The sequence below is a fragment of the Maniola hyperantus genome, chromosome 28, assembly GCF_902806685.2.
Source record: "Maniola hyperantus chromosome 28, iAphHyp1.2, whole genome shotgun sequence".
NCBI lineage: Eukaryota > Metazoa > Arthropoda > Insecta > Lepidoptera > Nymphalidae > Maniola > Maniola hyperantus.
In genome coordinates this window covers 3,422,336-3,441,340 of record NC_048563.1, presented here as the reverse complement: position 1 = coordinate 3,441,340, position 19,005 = coordinate 3,422,336, and the positions used below count along the sequence as shown (strand labels likewise).

General features: G+C 38.5%; 1 protein-coding gene across 7 annotated transcripts in view; it reads left to right on the top strand.

Annotated features, from left to right (window-relative positions):
• Positions 1-19,005, top strand: part of LOC117994871 (segmentation protein cap'n'collar-like) — a 155,891-nt gene that overhangs the window by 29,272 nt on the left and 107,614 nt on the right. For 3 of the 7 annotated variants that reach the window (XR_011238395.1, XM_069508482.1, XM_069508480.1), the window contains exon 2: positions 10,423-11,859. The exons of 1 other annotated variant lie outside the window; for it this stretch is intronic. Coding sequence is in view for 5 of the 6 variants with exons in the window: in XM_069508482.1 (XP_069364583.1) it covers positions 10,750-11,859 (1,110 nt within the window). In the remaining variant the exon portion in view is untranslated. Of the gene's footprint in view, positions 1-8,069; positions 8,252-10,386; positions 11,860-19,005 lie in introns of those variants that run through there. 3 more of the 7 variants (XM_069508483.1, XM_069508481.1, XM_034982848.2) reach the window with 3 other exon arrangements.

Below are 19,005 nucleotides of genomic sequence, written 5' to 3'. Positions count from 1 at the left end.
TTGTTCGTGCATCTTTCCGTCGTCGTACTCCTCATTTTTAACCGACTTCAAAAAAAGGAGGAGGTTCTCAATTCGTCGGAATCTTTTTTTTTTTTTTTTATGTATGTTCCCCGATTACTCGAAGACGCCTGGACCGATTTTGAAAATTCTTTTTTTGTTTGAAAGGGTATACTTCAAAGTTGGTCCCATTTAAATTTGGTGAAGATCTGATGAACATCTTCAAAGATAGATAATGGAACTCCTCAACGGATAAGAGTAAATTGCTCGCGATCAGTGTAATAGCTTAGTAAACAGTAGATTTTTAACCAGGCATAGCATATTTTAATACCATGGGGCCACTAAAAATTGTGAAATAATTTTTTTTTACAAAAAAAATAAAAACCGACTTTGATACACAAACACTAAAAATTGCAAAATAATTTAATTTATTACCGAATATATTATGTATACAAGAGTTGATATAGTTCCATAATAATATTTTTTGGGGTCGGTGCCAATGAGGTGCCTTTGTGGAGTCTAATAAAAATTCGAAGTCTAGACGATTCGCGCAGCTGAAGCTAATTGGCACCGGCACCAAAAAATATTATTATGGAACTATATTATCAACTCTTGTATAAATAATATATTCGGTAATAAATTAAATTATTTTTCAATTTTTAGTGTTTGTGTATCGAAGTCGGTTTTTATTTTTTGTAAAAAAAAATTTGAGGGTCGTATCGTGTCCATTAATCACAATCTAAATATATAAAAGCGAAATACCACTCACTCACTGACTAATCACGAAATCTCAGGAACAATAAAGCCTACAAACTTGAAATTTGGAAGGTAGGTTCCTTCTAGGACGTAGGTATCAGCTAAGAAATGGGGGGGGGGAGGTTAGGTATATGAAAGTCCTATTTTTTTAAAGTTAGAGACGTGAAAATCGACATTTAGGTTAATAGGTTTTTAAATAATAAAAATCTTATTCTAAATATTGTTATTTTGACTTGGAATTTGAAACGTAGGTTCTTTCTAGGGGGTAGGTATTAGGTAAGAAAGGATCTAACTAAATTCAGCCCCTAAGGTGGTGAAAGGGGGGGTCGAAGGTTATAAGGTGAGACTGAGTGAGTAGGTAAGTGAGGCCTTTTGCAGCGGGAAAATTTCTTATCTCATGAGAAACCAGAAATTTTACGCGGACGAAGTCGCGGGCAACTGCTAGTATTAAATATCTTGGGATGTTAATATGTGATGGGTTCCTAGATCCTTTCGCATACAACTCGACCAAACACGACCAAAAGAACGAAAGTCCTACTTTGCCGTGATAGCCTTGTGGTTAAGACGTTCGGCTCCATTCGGGCCGTATATACACAGGTCATGGGTTCGATCCGGGCACGCACCTTAAACTTTTTAGAGTTATGAGCATTTTAAAAAGTTGCTTTACGGGGAAGGAAAACATCGTGAGGAAATCTGCATGCTTTTGAAGGTGTGCAGTGTTCCATTCCGCACTAGGCCAGCGTGGTGGACTATGGCTTTTCATTCTGAGATGAGATCCCGTGCTCAGTAGTGAGTCTGCGATAGGTTGATGATATTGTGTGCAAGAAGCCGAGCGATTTTCCACTTTCCACCCCTTTCCCCTATGTAGCCGACATATTTCCATCTGTTGTACGTGACAGGGTGAGATGACAATCGGGGAACGAACCCCTTCCCCCCCCCCCTCCCCCCTCCCCCCTGCAAGTAACCAGGTGCACGCGAGCGCGATCATGTATTATATATATACATACGAATAAGTACCGATCTATGTGCACTAGGTAAGCCTATGTGTTAGTCACCAGCTGTCCTCATCTAATCACATATAAGGGAAAAGGAAGGCAACATACAATATACATGATGGCCTTAACTGCTTGAGCGCTGTTTGGCTTGTGTGACAAGGTGAATAAGTTTATCGCGAATACTTTGCTATAAATAGTAACAATTACCTACTAGCCTATAGAAAATCCTTAAGGTGGTTTTTTTTTTTTTTTAGAAAAGAATATTACCCATATTAAATGACTAATATTCCCCTTTCCTCTCCAACTAAGCGTCAGGCTTGTGCTAGGAGTAAGTACCACAATAGTGCAACGGGCGGGTTTTGAACCGTCGACCTTTCGGTTTTCAGTCCACTCCTTTACCGATTGAGCTATTGAGGCTCTGAGGCGTTTGTTACATCCGGCCGCGAAAATTTAAATTTTAGTTAATTTTTCGGAAATAGTAGACTAATCATACATCGAAGGCTTATGGTAATGACTTTTGCGTGCATAACATTTATGCATCTACATGTTTTTCCATAAAAACTTTGGTCAAACAAAAATACTCATTTGCTTCATATTTGTGCAAATCTGGGAAATTCAGAAAATTATCTTTCAGGAACAAATAAGAAGTAATTACGAGTATTTTTGACCAAGTTTTTATGGAAAAACATGTAGACGCATAAGTGCCCGCAAAACTCATTACCATAAGCTTTCGATGTATGATTAGTCTTACTATTTTCGAAAAACTAACTAAAATTTGAATTTTCGCGGCCGGACGTATCAAACCACCTTAATAGGGGACTCTACGTCACTCGATCCATACAAACTTAGGTTCTCATTTGACTTTTTTATAATTTAATTTATAGTTTATTTTCACAAAAAAAAAATTAAAAAAAAATGTTTGTTTAAAATTTAAAGTACTTTAAATAAATGATAATTGTACAAAATTATTAATTAAAAAAACGGTATAACATAATACGCTTTCGCGGCTACAATAGTTATGATACACTTTCTCTTATTGCTCACTTTCTACCGTCTTGAAACAATATGGCGAATTCGTTTGGCGCGAAAACGATGCAAAAAATTTAATCTTTCACGTGCTGGTGTAAATATAAATTGCTATGCATTGACGTTTTAATTATTTTTATCTGGGTAAATTTTATTTCTTCGTAGGCCCTAAAGTGGTTCACTCTGCCTAAAGGAATTACATCCAAATCCGTAAATAAACTTTAAAAAAAACCGGCCAAGTGCGAGTCAGGTTCGCGCAATGAGGGTTCCGTACTACAGTCGTATTTTTTCGACATTTTGCACGATAATTCAAAAACTATGATGCATAAAAATAAATAAAAAATTGTTTTAGAATGTACAGGTGAAGACCTTTCACAATGATACCCCACTTGATATAGTCACTCACTTCGAAAGTTGAAAATACTAAATATTAGTTCATGACCACAATTTAATTTTTTTTGTGTGATCTAACCCTAAATTCACGGTTTTCAGATTTTTCCCCAAATGTCAGCTATAAGATCTACCTACCAGCCAAATTTCATGATTCTAGGTCAACGGGAAGTACCCTGTAGGTTTCTTGACAGACAGACAGACAACAAAGTGATCCTTTAAGGGTTCCGTTTTTCCTTTTGAGGTACGTAACCCTAAAAAGTTCGTCTATGGGTCTTTACCACGATTATCATTGAGAGTCAAAAAGGCTAGATAGAATCCGTGAATCAAGGGGCGGATCAACAAATTCCTGAAAGGCCGGCAACGCATTGGCGGTTCCTCTGGTGTTGCGAATGTTCATGGGAGGTAATCACTTAACATCAGGAGATCCGCCTGCTCATATGCTCGTTATTTTTATTTAAAAAAAAAGATGATGCAGTTTCAAGTCGGACCCTAAAACTTTAAATCATAATCATATCACATTCTAAAACCACATTGACAGTGGGAGGCTACTAGATTTTACAAAGAGCTATGTTTGTGATTAACATCTCGAGTCTCGACCTCCGCAACCGGTTTTAAGGTTAGATTTTATCAGATGCTAATGATGATAACAATAACCTACAAGTTATATCCTAGCTACTTGATGTGCGCTTGAGTCGAAGTTCTTTGCCTAATGGCATCTCGCCATATTTGCTCTATGTGTCAACTGTCATGTTAAAAGTATAGTGCGACAAGGCTCCCTTGGCACTTGAATGACATTGACAGGGGATAAAAGGGGACACTTGACGGCAACGTTAGTTCCGATTTTCGCCACGCGCCAAGATAGTCTTGTCGCACTGTACGATTTAGTACGGTAAACCTAAACCGTACTTTTGACATGACAGTTGACACATAGAGCAAATATGGCGAGTGGTTTCTCAAAGCATTGTAAAAGCGACTGCTTGTCATTTAAAAACCGGTCAAGTGCGTTTCGGACTCGCACTCTAACGGTTCCGTACCATCGTACTATATTTAATACTTTTTAATATGCATACGCATAGCGGTCATTTTGAATTTTTTATTATTTGTTGTATAGCGGCAAGAAAAATACACGCGAAAAATGTCAACTCTACCCATTACGGTTCATCAGATATAGTCGCTGACACAGACAGACAGAAAGGACGGATAGCGGAGGCTTAGTTATAGGGTCCCGTTGCGTCGGCAACCCTTGGGTACGGCTAGGGAACCATAAAAGTATAGGTAGATCCGGTTAATCATTGCCAAATGTTTGTAAAAAAAATACTGATACCTTGTCACTAAAACAAAGACGACAAAGAAAGGCGACAAATAGATCTGTTATACAGGTATTTTTGAACGTAATAAAAAAATGAGCATAAAATGCAATGAACTTTAGTGCGTTCTGTTTTTGAATTCGCCTTTGGGATGACACGAGGGCCGAGGCCATTCCCGCCATGGCGGCCATCCAAGATGGATGCTTGGTGAAATTAAAATTATTACTTTTTCCCGGTTTTTATAAGTTGTTTTATTTTATTGAGTTGTTTTTAGGTATATACATATAAGGTTTTTCAAGGACAGGTAGTTTATTACACATAGACGTATTTTACTGCAGATTTTCCTATGTTCGTAGAAACTAGATGGTAGGTACTATCCCGTGGGAACTCTTTTTCCGGGATAAAATGTAGCCTATGTCCGTCTCTGGGATATAAGCTAATTTTGTGCCAAATTTCATCAAAATCGGTTAAACTAAAAAAAATACTGTTGGACCGTGAAAAGCTTGCAGACAGACGGACACACTTTCGCATTTATAATATCAGTATGGATGGACGTATAAGCTGTGATAGCCTAGTGGTTAGGACGTCCGCCTTCTAATCGGAGATCGAGGTTCAATGCCAGACACGCACCTGTAACTTTTCAGTGTTAATGCGTTTTAATTAATTAAATATCACTTGCTTTAACGGTGAAGGAAAACATCGTGAGGAAACCGGCATGCCTGAGAGTTCTCCATAATGTTCTCAAAGGTGTGTGAAGTCTATCAATCCGCACATGGCCAGCGTGGTAGACTATGGCCAAAACGTGAGAGGAGACCCGCGGGGTGATTACGTAAAACGTTGTAGTAGCGACAGCAACGCGACTAGGGTTGCCAGGTCGCCAAACCTAATAGGCGGACAGACCAGCCTGTTTGGCCGGACATTTGGGTAGAAAGGCCGGACACCCTACATTATTGAGGATTTTGTGTCTTAGTATTAATAGGTACGACAAAAAAATTGTATGTAAAATCAAGCTTTTTTATTATTGTCATCAATCTTGTTGTCAGGCGGCACTACCGCGTGCGGGAGCGACCGACAGTCGACTCGCCTGCGCTCGGCCACGCTCGTTTGCGAAATGTAAAAGCCTAACAAAGGCCGGACAAGCCGGACACCGTTTATTTTGGCCGGACACGCAATCAAAAAGCCTACCTATGTCCGGCTTTATCCGGACGCCTGGCAACCCTAAACGCGACAGCAGTAGCAATCCGGCAGTTCATTTGCTGTCTTTCTTCTCTGCTTATTTTGCTTTGTGGCTATTGCTGTCTCTCTCTAGCCGGACGTTTGATCGCGAGATTTACGCCTGTCGCAAGCCTGTCGCGAGATACGTAATCACCCTGCCGTGCTCTGTAGTGAGCCGGTGATGGGTTGATCATGATGATGGATGGAAGTAGGAAGTAATAATTGTTATTGCCATGAAGTGTTGTATCTATCTACTACGAAGTTTCGGTAGTAATAAAATCAATCAACATTATTATCGTAGTAAATATTGTCTTAACGCCACACGTGTCTATACGACGCGTCATACAAATTACATCGTACTTTGTAAAGTAAACACAATAATATGACGACTTACTATTAAATTTACGAGAAAATTACGGAGGTGGAAGGTTTGTAATAAAATCCCGGACTTACGGAATTGCGGACTTTGGATACGGAACCCTAAAAAGGAAAAAAAACACTTCTATCACAGAATAATAAGTTCCTTACACGAACAGAAGGCTCACTCTGCAAATACATTTAAATAAATAGCGACTCTTGTCACGATGCAATAAAGTGCAATTCAGCTTGCATAGAGTGCTTATATTCCATTTGTCCACCCAAACAAAGTGTGTCCAGCTGTGGACGTCTATCGGTTGATAATGTTTTTTTTTTTAATTTTTATTGTCACCAACAACTTCCATACATGAAATACCATAAAACATTTAAAAACACTACGGTTGGCAATTACAGGTGAAAAAGAATAACATTAAACTACCATGCGCTAACTTAGGGTTACTTATATTAATACAAAAAAACCGGCCAAGTGCATGTCTGGCTCGCGCACAGAGGGTTCCGTACTACAGTCGTATTTTTTTCGTCATTTTGCACGACAATTCAAAAACTATGATGCATAAAAATAAATAAAAATCTGTTTTAGAATACAAAGGTAAAGCCCTTTCAAATTATACCCCACTTGATATATAGTTATCTTACTTTGAATATTGAACATACTAATTATTATTAGTTTCATGACCACAATTCAATTTTTTGTGTGTGATGTAACCCTAAATTCACGGTTTTCAGATTTTGCCAGACCTACCTGCCAAATTTCATGATTCTAAGGCAACGGGAAGTACCCTGTAGGTTTCTTGACAGAGAGACAGCAAAGTGATCCTATAAGGGTTCCGTTTTTCCTTTTGAGGTACGGAACCCTAAAAAAGAAGTAGTGATGATGATGATGATGTGTATACGCCATACGGTACAGCTGTTTAGAACCTCGTTTCTACCTAGCTTGTTGATATCACTTGCCTACCTAGATAAGGTATCACGTGATTTACATAAAGTGCAATAATGATAGGGTTGTCAAATCATTGTTAGATATCCATACTAATATTATAAATGCGAAAGTGTGTCTGTCTGTCTGTTCCATGCGTATTATGTAAATACATAAAATATTGTATTGCATGCAGGTAGAATAAAAATAAATCAGTCACTATCGAGCAGCTGGTCGTTTCATTACATGGTGACAGCGGTGGAATGCGAACCCACGCCCTCACGGCCCAACCGTTCAACCGATTTTGATGAAATTTGGTACAGAGCTTATATCCCGGGGAAGGACATAGGCTACTTTTTATCCCGGAAAATCAAAGAGTTCCCATGGGATTTTTAAAAACCTAAATCCACGCAGACGAAGTCGCGGGTATCATCTAGTTCTTTATATTTGAGAACTTTTTATAAATATGTGTATACTACTACCATATTTCCGCGACCTCGTCCTCGTGGACTTCACAAATTTTAAACCCCTATTTTATCCCCTAGGGGTTGAATTTTCAAAAATCCTTTCTTAGCGGATGTCTACGTCATAATAGCTAACTAATTGCCATATTTTTGGCCCTATCCGTTCAGTAGTTTGACCTGTAGAATAGAATAGAATAGAATATGTTTTTATTCAAGAGGACTTTTTACAAGCGCTTTCGAATCGTCGGGTAGTTTTAATTTACCACGTACGTTGATAGATCATTCAGATAAATAAAAACGCCAAATTAATCGTAGTATGTACCCGTTATCTACGTTTAAATAGATCATTCATTCTCATCAGTCAGCTTTTTACATACGAGTACTTAGAAATTTTGTGAAGCAACTAAACTCCAAAAAAATGAAGTTGTCAACCCTAGATACACTTGATATGACCTAATCGCCCAGAATAGATAGATCCATTGACCCTGCACGCCTGTTCTCAGACAGCATTAGAAGCAAAACATCGTATGAGTAACGAGAGGTCATCATATTCTGGTCATTGCACAGTGCAATGGCGTCTTTATGTGATATTTTAGTCGTTAGTCGCAGTTGCTCACCGAACGTCGTGGTGTGCGGCCGTGCGCCGCATCTCTAAATATAAACAAAGACATTTGCATCAGCTGACTTAAATAAGCCCGATTTTTTCTACCGTTTTTACGTCCAGAAGTTTTGAAATCTAGTACTCAGGTTTTTTAAGTTAAAATCTATTTGGGTTTATTTTGTTGGAATAGGTAGACAAATAAGGTGATATAAACATAGATAATATATAGAGGTTGTTCTTCAGTTTTCTTCTCGATATTTAATTTTTATTTGTTTCTAGTGTTTCAGTTGTGAAAATTATTTGAACAAAGACTTACTTACACGATATTGGTGCATCAGCTGATGAATATCTTGAAATCTAGTACCTACTCGGTTTTTTTATAAACACCTACATAGTTGTAAATCAAATCAAAATCTATTGAAGTAATTTGTTAAAGCACAAATCAATACCCTTATTATAAATGCGAAAGTGTGTTTGTTTGTTGGTTCGTCCTTCAATCACGTCGCAACGGTGCAACGGATTGACGTGATTTTTTGCATGGGTATAGATAAAGAACTGGAGAGTGACATAGGCCACCTTTTGTCCCGGAAAATGAAAGTTCCCACGGGATTTTTAAAAAACCTAATTCCACGCGGACGAAGTCGTGGGCATCAGCTAGTAAGGTTATAAATACAGATATTGAGGTTGTTGTTCAGTTTGTTTCTCTCTAATTTATTTTAATAGTTCTAGTGTTTCAGTTGTGAAAATTATTTGAACAAAGACTTACTTACTTAGTGCATCAGCTGTCGAAAACAACGCGAAATTGGTTTAAAACGTTTTTAAGGTTCGAAATATTTGTAATACGTACCTACTTATTTCACTGAATTTCGAAAAATAAACAAAGACTTTGTTGTTTGCTGATATTATCAGCTGGCAAAATCAGCGCGTAAATATTAGCTGAAAAAGATTTTCTAGGTTTACAAACTTTCACAAACAAAATGTAACAGATTATTACATGTTCCTTGAGCGGCAAAAGATTATGGCGCTCAGAAAAAATGAGTTTTCACTTCTCATGTTCGTAAAATTCTTCTTTATGCCCAATTTAAGCGGATTAAAACTGCTTTTTATGCTCTTGGGCATAAAAGTGTTGTATGGAACATGCCTGAGCTTAGTCTCCTATGCTCGTATGCGATCCTGGTACTTTCATCCTGTAAGCAACAGTTGGTGTCACGTCAAACTTGCGCAGTGAGGGATATACCGATCTACATATATTTGGAGTCTCGTTAAAAGGTTTTTGACCTTATACCTGCGCAGTGGGTGATATATTTATAGTTAGAAGAGGCGAAGTATGAGCGTGAGCTCACTCACAACTCGCGGTTGCGTATCAGTGTTTCATTTCCTCGCAATCGAAATGAAAAGCAGAGTGTATAACTCGGTCATAAAATGGCTCGTTTTATGCCCGTGTTGTATACTCTACTACTTTTTTAATGATTAACGATTTATTAAAAGCCACTGTTCAAGTTCTAAATTAATAATCACCTTACACTTTGTTTTTTAATCCACGTAAAATAAGACCAGGTAAGAATTAGGCTTCTTTTTGGTTAAGTTATTCGTATTGAATTCGTTGAAGTCAAAAGTTAATCGGATTCATTGATACAAAAATATCGTACGTAGCGTGTGCTAATACAGATTTAAAATGTGCATACATTAAGTCCGCATAAGTACATACGTGTTGACGTATTTTTTATAATAAAGACGTCTATCGATACGTTTCAGGTGTTATTCTCGAAAACTAGTTGCTATCCGCGTTTTTTTTTAATCAGTTTTCCTTCTAGCAGAGCTAAATATTTGTTCTGTAGCAAAACATAGCCTATATATGTCTTCAATCTTCATTACCAGCCGAAATTAATACATATCTAATAATCAAGCTCTCTATTATGTGTCGTAAAGTTACTTAGCAACGTTATTATTTGTCAAAAAGACCATACAGTTTATAACTTATCGACAGATTACGGATAGGATTGATATCAACCGTAAGAGCTAGCGCGCACCATGGTAAATTTCTAAACGCACCGCAACTCGCCGCACCGCAGTGTGCGCTCTCTAAGTCAAGTAAAGCCTGACCATAAAAATAAAACACCTCTCCATATTGCGGAAAACCCGTGGAACTAATTTATACAAGACCATACTTATTGACCAAAAACAATATACCAGGAATATAAAAACAGTGCAAGTTTTTATATTGCTGGTCAGGCTATTGCCAAACTTCAAGATAAATGTGTTGGTTTAGCTGAGAAATGATCACAAACAGATGGACACACTTTCGCATTACAAATTTTGTTTATTTTCTTTGTTTGAGACTGCCGTTTTCAAGGTCACGCTCTTGCCCATTTAGGTATCTCCAACTAGTGTGGACCAATTGGCGTGAAGCCAAAAAGAACTCACAATTTATCCTAGTGACTCAGTGACAATGTGTTCATACAAAATGTGCCTAGACAATCGAGAAAACTTTACGCGGGACTTGTGACAGATCGTCAGGATGTCTCCAGACAAGCGCAAACGGAAGATCGTCTTCGATTGCCATCCGGACAAAAGGACTTGATTCTTAGCCAGTGTTAAAATTTACAAAAAATCTAAAACCTATTCGGTAATGATCTCATTATTTTAGTGCTCAACCTAAACAAAGACTGAATACAAATAAGTGTAAAAGAAACCAATAAACATGATCGCCTTAAAGAAACTGTATGGAGATGAACTCCTCCGTTTAGCTTTAGTCCTTAGCCTCTTAAGAGCGAGTCCCGAAGAGTATCTCGAGCTCGAGACCCAGCAGCTAGCCGGTCTCCACATCTCCAACGGCTCGGACTGGTCCTTGGAACACGAAGCGAGGACGTTGATACGCCCGAGGTTCGTCCACCCGAAATCTTTGGACCACATATTGGTAAACTACGAAAGACAACTGTTCGAGGAGCTAAATTCCCTCGGGCGGTACAATCGCTTGGAAAACAATGACCGGATATGGTATAATCAGGGTTCAGTTCATACATATTTAGTTAATAATGTAGCGACGGACACAGTCGCGCCTGGGCTCGCCCAGGAGGAGGTTCTCGATGAGCCCTCCGAGGACAATGTGTCCTCTGACGATAATGTTGCTCAGGAGGTGAAGGTTGAGGAGGAATCATCTCAGACTGAAACCCAATCTCCTCCAGATGCAGTCGTGACGTTATCCGCCAATTTTTTCGAAAACCACACAGTAGCGGATATTTTCGCTGAATTAGCGAGCAGATCTTTCGATGTCAACGAACTTCTAGTGCCCAACGAGATGCAGATCAAGAAGGAACCGGATTCAGACGCAGATCTGATGGTTAAGATCAAGAAGGAAAGAGACGAGAGGGAAGCAGATGATCTGTACAGTGACAATGCCATTGATGATTTTATCCCGTATTTCACAACTAAAGCAGAAAAACTGGATTATGAGGAATCGAATTCCGTATTCCACCAGAATTTGGCTGATCTCCAGGACTATGGAGAGCTCTTTGATGATGTTAAGGAACTCAAGCAAGATCTTGAATACTTGGATGTCAAACAACAACAGGACAATTTGGAGCAATACCTTCTTGAAAATACACCTTTGGATTCAGAAGTGTATGAGTTGGCGCCAATGTTTGAAGAGGAATTGGTGTTGGACGTGAAGAGGGAAAGGGCCAGCACTAGTTTCACGTCCGCGAGTTCTAGTGGTGTGAGTGAGATGGATAGTTCTTCGCTGAAAGAGATGCCAGATGTCAAGTTGGAGCCTGATGAAGGCCACCATAGCGGCGACGAATTGACGCAAGAGGTTAGTAACTTAGTACTTAAATAATTAGTTTTAAGGTCCATCCTAATTCTTGTACTTGTGTATATATTATAAGTTTTTATTCGGGAAGTACCCTCTAGGTTTCTTGACAGAAAGACAGCAGGTACTATTTGTATTCATGGCAATATATTGTAACTCGAATCTTTAAAAAGAGCAACCGCCAAATTTTCTTTTTGGTTTTTCTCGTTAGGAAAGAATTCCGAACCAGTGGTGACGATTCAATAGTATTTTAGCGTTTTAACTATCGTGAGTGATTTCGTGAGAGTCACAACCGCAACGCGTCGAACTGACTCCCTTGAAAAAGGACCCCGGATGGGTTCGAAACTAGTCGGGCTAACGTCGACTAAATCCGTGAGTAAAGCCGGTAACAGATAATTCAATCATCATCATCATCATCGTCAACCAATAGACGTCCACTGCTGGACATAGGTCTCTTGAAGGGACTTGCACACGCCTGGATCCAGCGGCTCCCTGCGACTCGTCTGATGTCGTCCGTCCACCTAGTGGAGGGTCTTCCAACGCTGCGTCTTCCGGTGCGAGGTCGCCATTCAACCAAGCACCTTGGGACCCCAACGTCTATCGGTTGTACGAACTATGTGCCCTGCCCATTGCCACTTCAGCTTCTTAACCCGTTGAGCTATGTCGGTTACTCTAGTTCTCCTACGGATCTCCTCATTTCTGATTTGATCAGGTAGAGAAACTCCGCACATAGCTCTCTCCATCGCCCGCTGAGTGACTCTGAGCTTTCTTACGAGGCCCATAGTTAGCGACCATGTCTCGGATCCATATGTCATCACTGGCAACACGCATTGTTTGAAGACTTTGGTCTTCAAGCACTGAGGAATTTCGGACAAGAAGACATCCTGAACGCTGCCCAACCGAGTTGGATTTGGCGGTTGACCTCTTTCCCAAAATTGGACCTACCCAACTGGATTGTGTGTCCTAGGTATATATACTCATTGAGGTATATATATTATATACTCATATATGATTCAATAGTATTTCTATTTCTACTGGACGGATGGCTTGCGGCATCTAGATAATCCAAGTCTGTGCCTAATATAGTGGATAAAAGGAGGTCACGCTATACTTAGTAGGTAATACGAACCGGGTCATGACCTGCAACTTACAGTATCACACACTGGAGCCGTTTTAAGATACCTACTCCTTTTATAAGCATACAAAATTATTTTTACAATTTAAATGTAGATTTTACATAAAACCACAAAAATTAAAATTATGGAAAAATATATATACTCTAATATGTAAACAGAATAGACTTAGAAAATATTATAGTATAATTATCAGATAAAAAGATAACAACAGGGTGTATGTATGTGTGTGGGTGTGAGTGAGTGTGAGTTAATATAATAGTCATAAGTCAGTACAGAATATAAAGAATAAAGTTTTTTATACCGTTCGCGTTGTTTTCGGACAATACCTAGCTATTACCTACCTACGCTACGAAAACTACGTGCAAGGTGAAAGAACTGTGATAAAATGTCGACACGGATTATAAACATGGCTGATGACAAGATCGACAAAAATAAATAGTATTATTATTATAGGTAGGTACTTATCTAAATACTTTTCGATACAATATGTAGTATTATAGGTTGGAAAATATTGATTCGAATCAGCTGATTGAATAAAATTACGTATTTAAAAAAAATAAAAAACCCGATAAATAAATAGTAACCGGTAACAGAAGAACTAAAAACGTGATTTGCATTCTATAGAATGAAAATTGATAAGGTCATAAACATAAATATTAGAGAACTAGACGATGCCCGCGACTTCGTCAGCGTGGATTTAGGTTTTTAAAAATCCCGTGGGATCTCTTCAATTTTCCGGGATTAAAAGTACCCTATGTCCTTCCCCGGGATGCAAGCTATCTCTATACCGAATTTTATCAAAATCGGTTAAACGGATGGGCCGTGAAAATCTAGCAGACAGACAGACAGACAGACACTTCGCATTTATAATATTAGTATGGATGTGGCAGATGGGTGGGTCAAGCTATTAGTCCTAAGTAGGTAGTTGTCAGTAATTAGTGGTAACAGGGTCCCGTTGGTACCCTTCGGGTACGGAATCCTGAAAATGTGCTATGCGTTTCACATTAGAAGGCCATCCTCCAATATCTTATACATAACTAGCTTATGCCCGCGACTTCGTCCGCGTGGACTACACAAATTTAAAACCCCTATTTTACACCCTTAGGGTTGATCTTTAACTGTGAGATTTTAACATATTATGAGCTTAATAAAATATGTCATATTGCTAATTGCAAAAATATTAACTACAAAACTTCTTTATATACACTTATTCATTGAGTTTCATACAAACTTCAAACCCCTATTTTACTCCTTTAGGGGTTGTATTTAAAAAAAATCCTTTCTTAGCGGACGCCTACGTTATAATAGCTATCTGCATGCCGAATTTCAGCGCGATCCGTCCAGTAGTTTGAGCTGTGCGTTGATAGATCAGTCAGTCAGTCAGTCATTTCTTCCTTTTATATATATAGATATAATTCCGTAATAATTTTATCCGTCAAACTTGTTCCATCAGCAAAAATGTTACTTATTAAAATGTTATTTTAAAGTTTTTGTTAAATTTGACTGATCATTGATCAAAATATTGTTGCCGTGCTCTTAAGACTTAGTTGAAACGCATAGTATGCCTACCTAGATAAGATAGCAGTATTGGAATGTAGCCCGCGCAGTTTTGCTATCACATGCAAATGCACTTGGCAGTGCACGCGTGTGTGTATTGAAACTGAAAGTGACATGTGTTGTACCTACTCCAATAACTCAATGCGTATCACATATACCTACCTAACCACCCAATGTATAATATAAAGTCGTGATAGCCCAGTGGTTAAGACGTTAGGTGATTCGAGAGGTCGGGGGTTTGATCCCGGGCACACAACTCCGACTTTTCGGAGTTAAGTTTAACGGTGTTTGTTATCTACTCTTCCACCCAAAAATTGACGGACTTACTGGACGGATTAGGCTGAAATTGAACACCCCTTACCTCCGATTAAATAAATAAATAAAAATATTTTTAGGGTTCCGTACCTCAAAAGGAAAAACTTGGCCGGTTTTTTTAAAATCTGTGATAGCATAGTGGTTGGGACATCCGCCTTCTAATCGGTAGGAAAGGCATTCCGAACCAGTGGTAGACGCAGCTGACGAATGACGAATCAAAAATACTTGTAAAAGGCGGACGTCCCAACCACTATGCTATCACAGATTAAAAAAAACCCGGCCAAGTGCGAGTCAGGCTCGCGCAATGAGGGTTCGGTAGTACAGTCGTATTTTTTCGACATTTTGCACGATAATTCAAAAACTATGATGCATAAAAATAAATAAAAATCTGTTTTAGAATGTACAGGTGAAGACCTTTCATATGATACCCCACTTGATATAGTCACTCACTTCGAAACTTGAAAATACTACATATTAGTTCATGACCACAATTTTTTTTTGTGTGATCTAACCCTAAATACGCGGTTTTCAGATTTTTCCCCAAATGTCAGCTATAAGATCTACCTACCTGCCAAATTTCATGATTCTAGGGCAACGGGAAGTACCCTGTAGGTTTCTTGACAGACAGACAGACAGACAGACAACAAAGTGATCCTATAAGGGTTCCGTTTTTCCTTTTGAGGTACGGAACCCTAAAAAATAGCTATGATTGCTACGTAACAGGTATTTAGACAGGTATTAAGTACTAGGTATAAGTGTGTAGGGTATCCCGTCTCGAACGCCAGGATGTTGAACTTGGGACAAAAGGGATGCTAGGGTTCATCGCCCGTCTGGGTCTAAACTAAAACGTCAAAACGTCTAAAAAGGTAGAGCGGTGAGTGGTTTTCCTTCGTGGTTTTTTTCTTGTGTCTAAATTAGATTTGTTAAACATTCTTTATGTTTGTAATAAAAGAAAAAAAAAAGAAAAAAAGTAAAGCTCGTAGCGTTAGTTTTAAGTTTGCGTACTAATTATCACCACTTATATCTTACAAATCCAACATCTGACCATCAAAAAGCGTAATTTATTACCTATTGTGAATAAATCATTTGAATTTGAATTTGAAACCTCAATATAAATTTCCAGTAGCACCAAACTTTCATTAGAATAGCAAAGTTTTTAGTACAAAAAAACACAACTTTGAGAATCAGTACCCTTATTATTAAAAGCGTAAGTCAGAAAAGCAGGTCGAATTTAACTAATTTTATAAGTTATTAAAATGTTCCCTCATATAAAGCTTGCACGTGGATATAGATCACAACGCGTAGAGGCTAATCGAGAGATTTAATCTTTATTATAACCTAACTGCAATATTAACTTGATTAGGGCACAATTGCTATTGTAACCACTTAATCAAAATAACGACCTAAACACAAAAGTATTTAATAGTCGTCGAGTCTCGAGTCGGAACGAGACTGGCTTAAAAACCTTCAAACACCGGTATTTATACAAATCGATTCAAGATGGCATCCCGCCACAGATCGCGTGACATCGGATGAGTCAAATATTGTCTAATTCATTAGACTAACTTCAATAAGCTAACATTATAAATGCGAAAGTGTGTTTGTTTGTTGGTTTATTGGTTTATGGTTATGAATAATACTTATTATTATAGCGAAGTAATTTATTAATATAGAGGTGTGGAACTACTATGAGTTGGACTCTACAAAATCAATAGATAATGCAACAATGTAAGAGACGTAATGTGATTGAAATAGGTACGCATTTAGCTGCCACGTGTAGTGCCACTCTCGTTTTCCCGTACACGTGCCTACCCTGTCATATCAATCCGCATGGCCAGAGTGGCGGACTATGACCTAAATCCTTTTCATTTTGAGAGGAGACCCGTGCTCAGTGGTGGGCCGGCAATTGGTTGATCATGATGATGTCGAACTATATTGGATGCATAGGTAATAGCGTGGACCGGTAATATTATTACAACACAAGTGCGATAATAATAATATTACCGCACGTTCTTTATAGGTGGTCAACTGTGCCGTATTTAATATTTTTACGTAGGTACATGTGCGGTATAGTCAACTAGTGTTGTAAAAAAAGTTGGGGTAAAATATTAGATCGATATCTTACATATCTTACATGTTATGAATTGGGTATTTGACTACATAAAAAATAAATGATTTCTCAGTGATTATTAAATAGAGGGTCTTCCAAAATACGTAAAATCCACGTCCTTTGTTGGTTTTAAGTGTATTAACCATTTTATATTATCGATTAAACTAAAAAAGCACGTCAAATGATTGTGACGTCACACACCGGTATTCCATAGAATCTCGCATACTAAGCGCGCGTTTTGACGTTTGATAAAAAGTTACTGAATTGACTAGTTGTCAAATACCGTATTACAGCGAAGATAATAATATAGAGGTGTGGAGCTACTATGAGTTGGACTCTACAAAATCAATAGATAATGCAACAATGTAAGAGACGTAATGTGATTGAAATAGGTACGCATTTAGCTGCCACGTGTAGGCCACTTTCGTTTTCCCGTACACGCGCGTGCTCGGTCGTAAACATAGGATAAACTAACTGACTGACATAGGTTTTGTGAGCTGAATAAACTTTTATTTATTTATTTACATAGCAACGTACCTACTTGCCTACTAGAAAGGATTTTCAGCTAGTTTAAGTAATAATGTACTGTACATAATATACTGTAGTCTATATTATAGAGTTTAAAAAAATATCAGTATGAAATGAAATTAGTGTGACAGACTTGGAATAACCTAATTCGATAGAACAGGAATAAAAATTAGTAATTCTAAAGTATCAAAGGTACCGGCACGGGTCATATTATTACAACACAAGTGCGTGAATTATTATTATACCCATTATACCGCACTACGGTCAACTGTGCTGTAATATTATTACCGCACAAGTGCGACAATAACAATATCGACGCATGATGTTATTATAATAATATTTTGGACTGTACAAAAGCAATAGATAACGCAAAAATAAGATGTAGGTATGTTAGGTAATAAATTGTAATACGTGACCAGTGTATCTACCACATTTGTGCGCGTGGCCTGCCGTAAACAAGACAATTCAGTTTTCAGGTTGTATTGTAACTATAGTCCGCGACAGGTTGAGATGACAATCGGGGTATGAGAGGGGGGGGGGGGACATCACCCGCGCTTGCCCGCACCGGACTAGCGCGGGGGCTGTGGCCTGTGCGGGTGTCGGGGTGTGAGGGGGGGGGGGGGGCGACGAGCCGCACTTCACCCGCGCTCGCCCGCACCGGACTAGCGCGGGGGCTGTGGCCTGTGCGGGGCGTTCCCTCCTAAATTGCTATCTCGACCTGTCGCGTACTCTGAAAGAGGAAAGATACGCTGGTAAAAGAGGAAACTGTGGTTTTCCTTTAATTTGCCTACTGTATTAATTTATTGTTTTTCATTTTGTGTCATTGACAAAAGAACAGAACAGTGCGCCATTTAATTCTCAATCGTACGTAAAGGTAGTAGAGTCGCAAATAGCATAACGAAGATGTCAGATTATGTTTACATGACTGATTCTACAGGGGTGTAGTACATAACCACTATTTTAGTATTTTCGTATTTGAAACATCAACCTTGGAGCGCCTTGACCTTGGATAATCGGGTTTTCCTTGCTGATCATATGTTCTAGATTCTAGGTTATGTCCGCCTTACAACGCCATCTGTTGCTATAGAGAAGAAGCATAATTTGCCAACTTAACTTGACAGCTTAACTTTTGAGCGCTTTAAAATAGTTGATGCAGATTGAAAATAAGTAAATTATACTAACATTAAATAATAAGAATTATTCGTAAATAGCAATCCAAAATTCTTAATAAAAATTAAATCAGATAAATAAACCAACTGGTCACGCCATCTATCGTCAAGTAGCGGACGGGAGTTTGCTCTCATACCTACTCTCATAGTAATGTGATAATTTTTCGCAAGATGGCGTTTAGTGAGCGCCAGTCGCCACATGTTGATAATTCTGCAGTGTTAAAATGTATTGGTAGATGTCGCTAGCAGTAATATTTTTACTTTGAATTTCAATGAAAAAACCACCCAAGTGCGAGTCAGACTCGCGCGCCGAGGGTTCAGTACTCGCGTATTT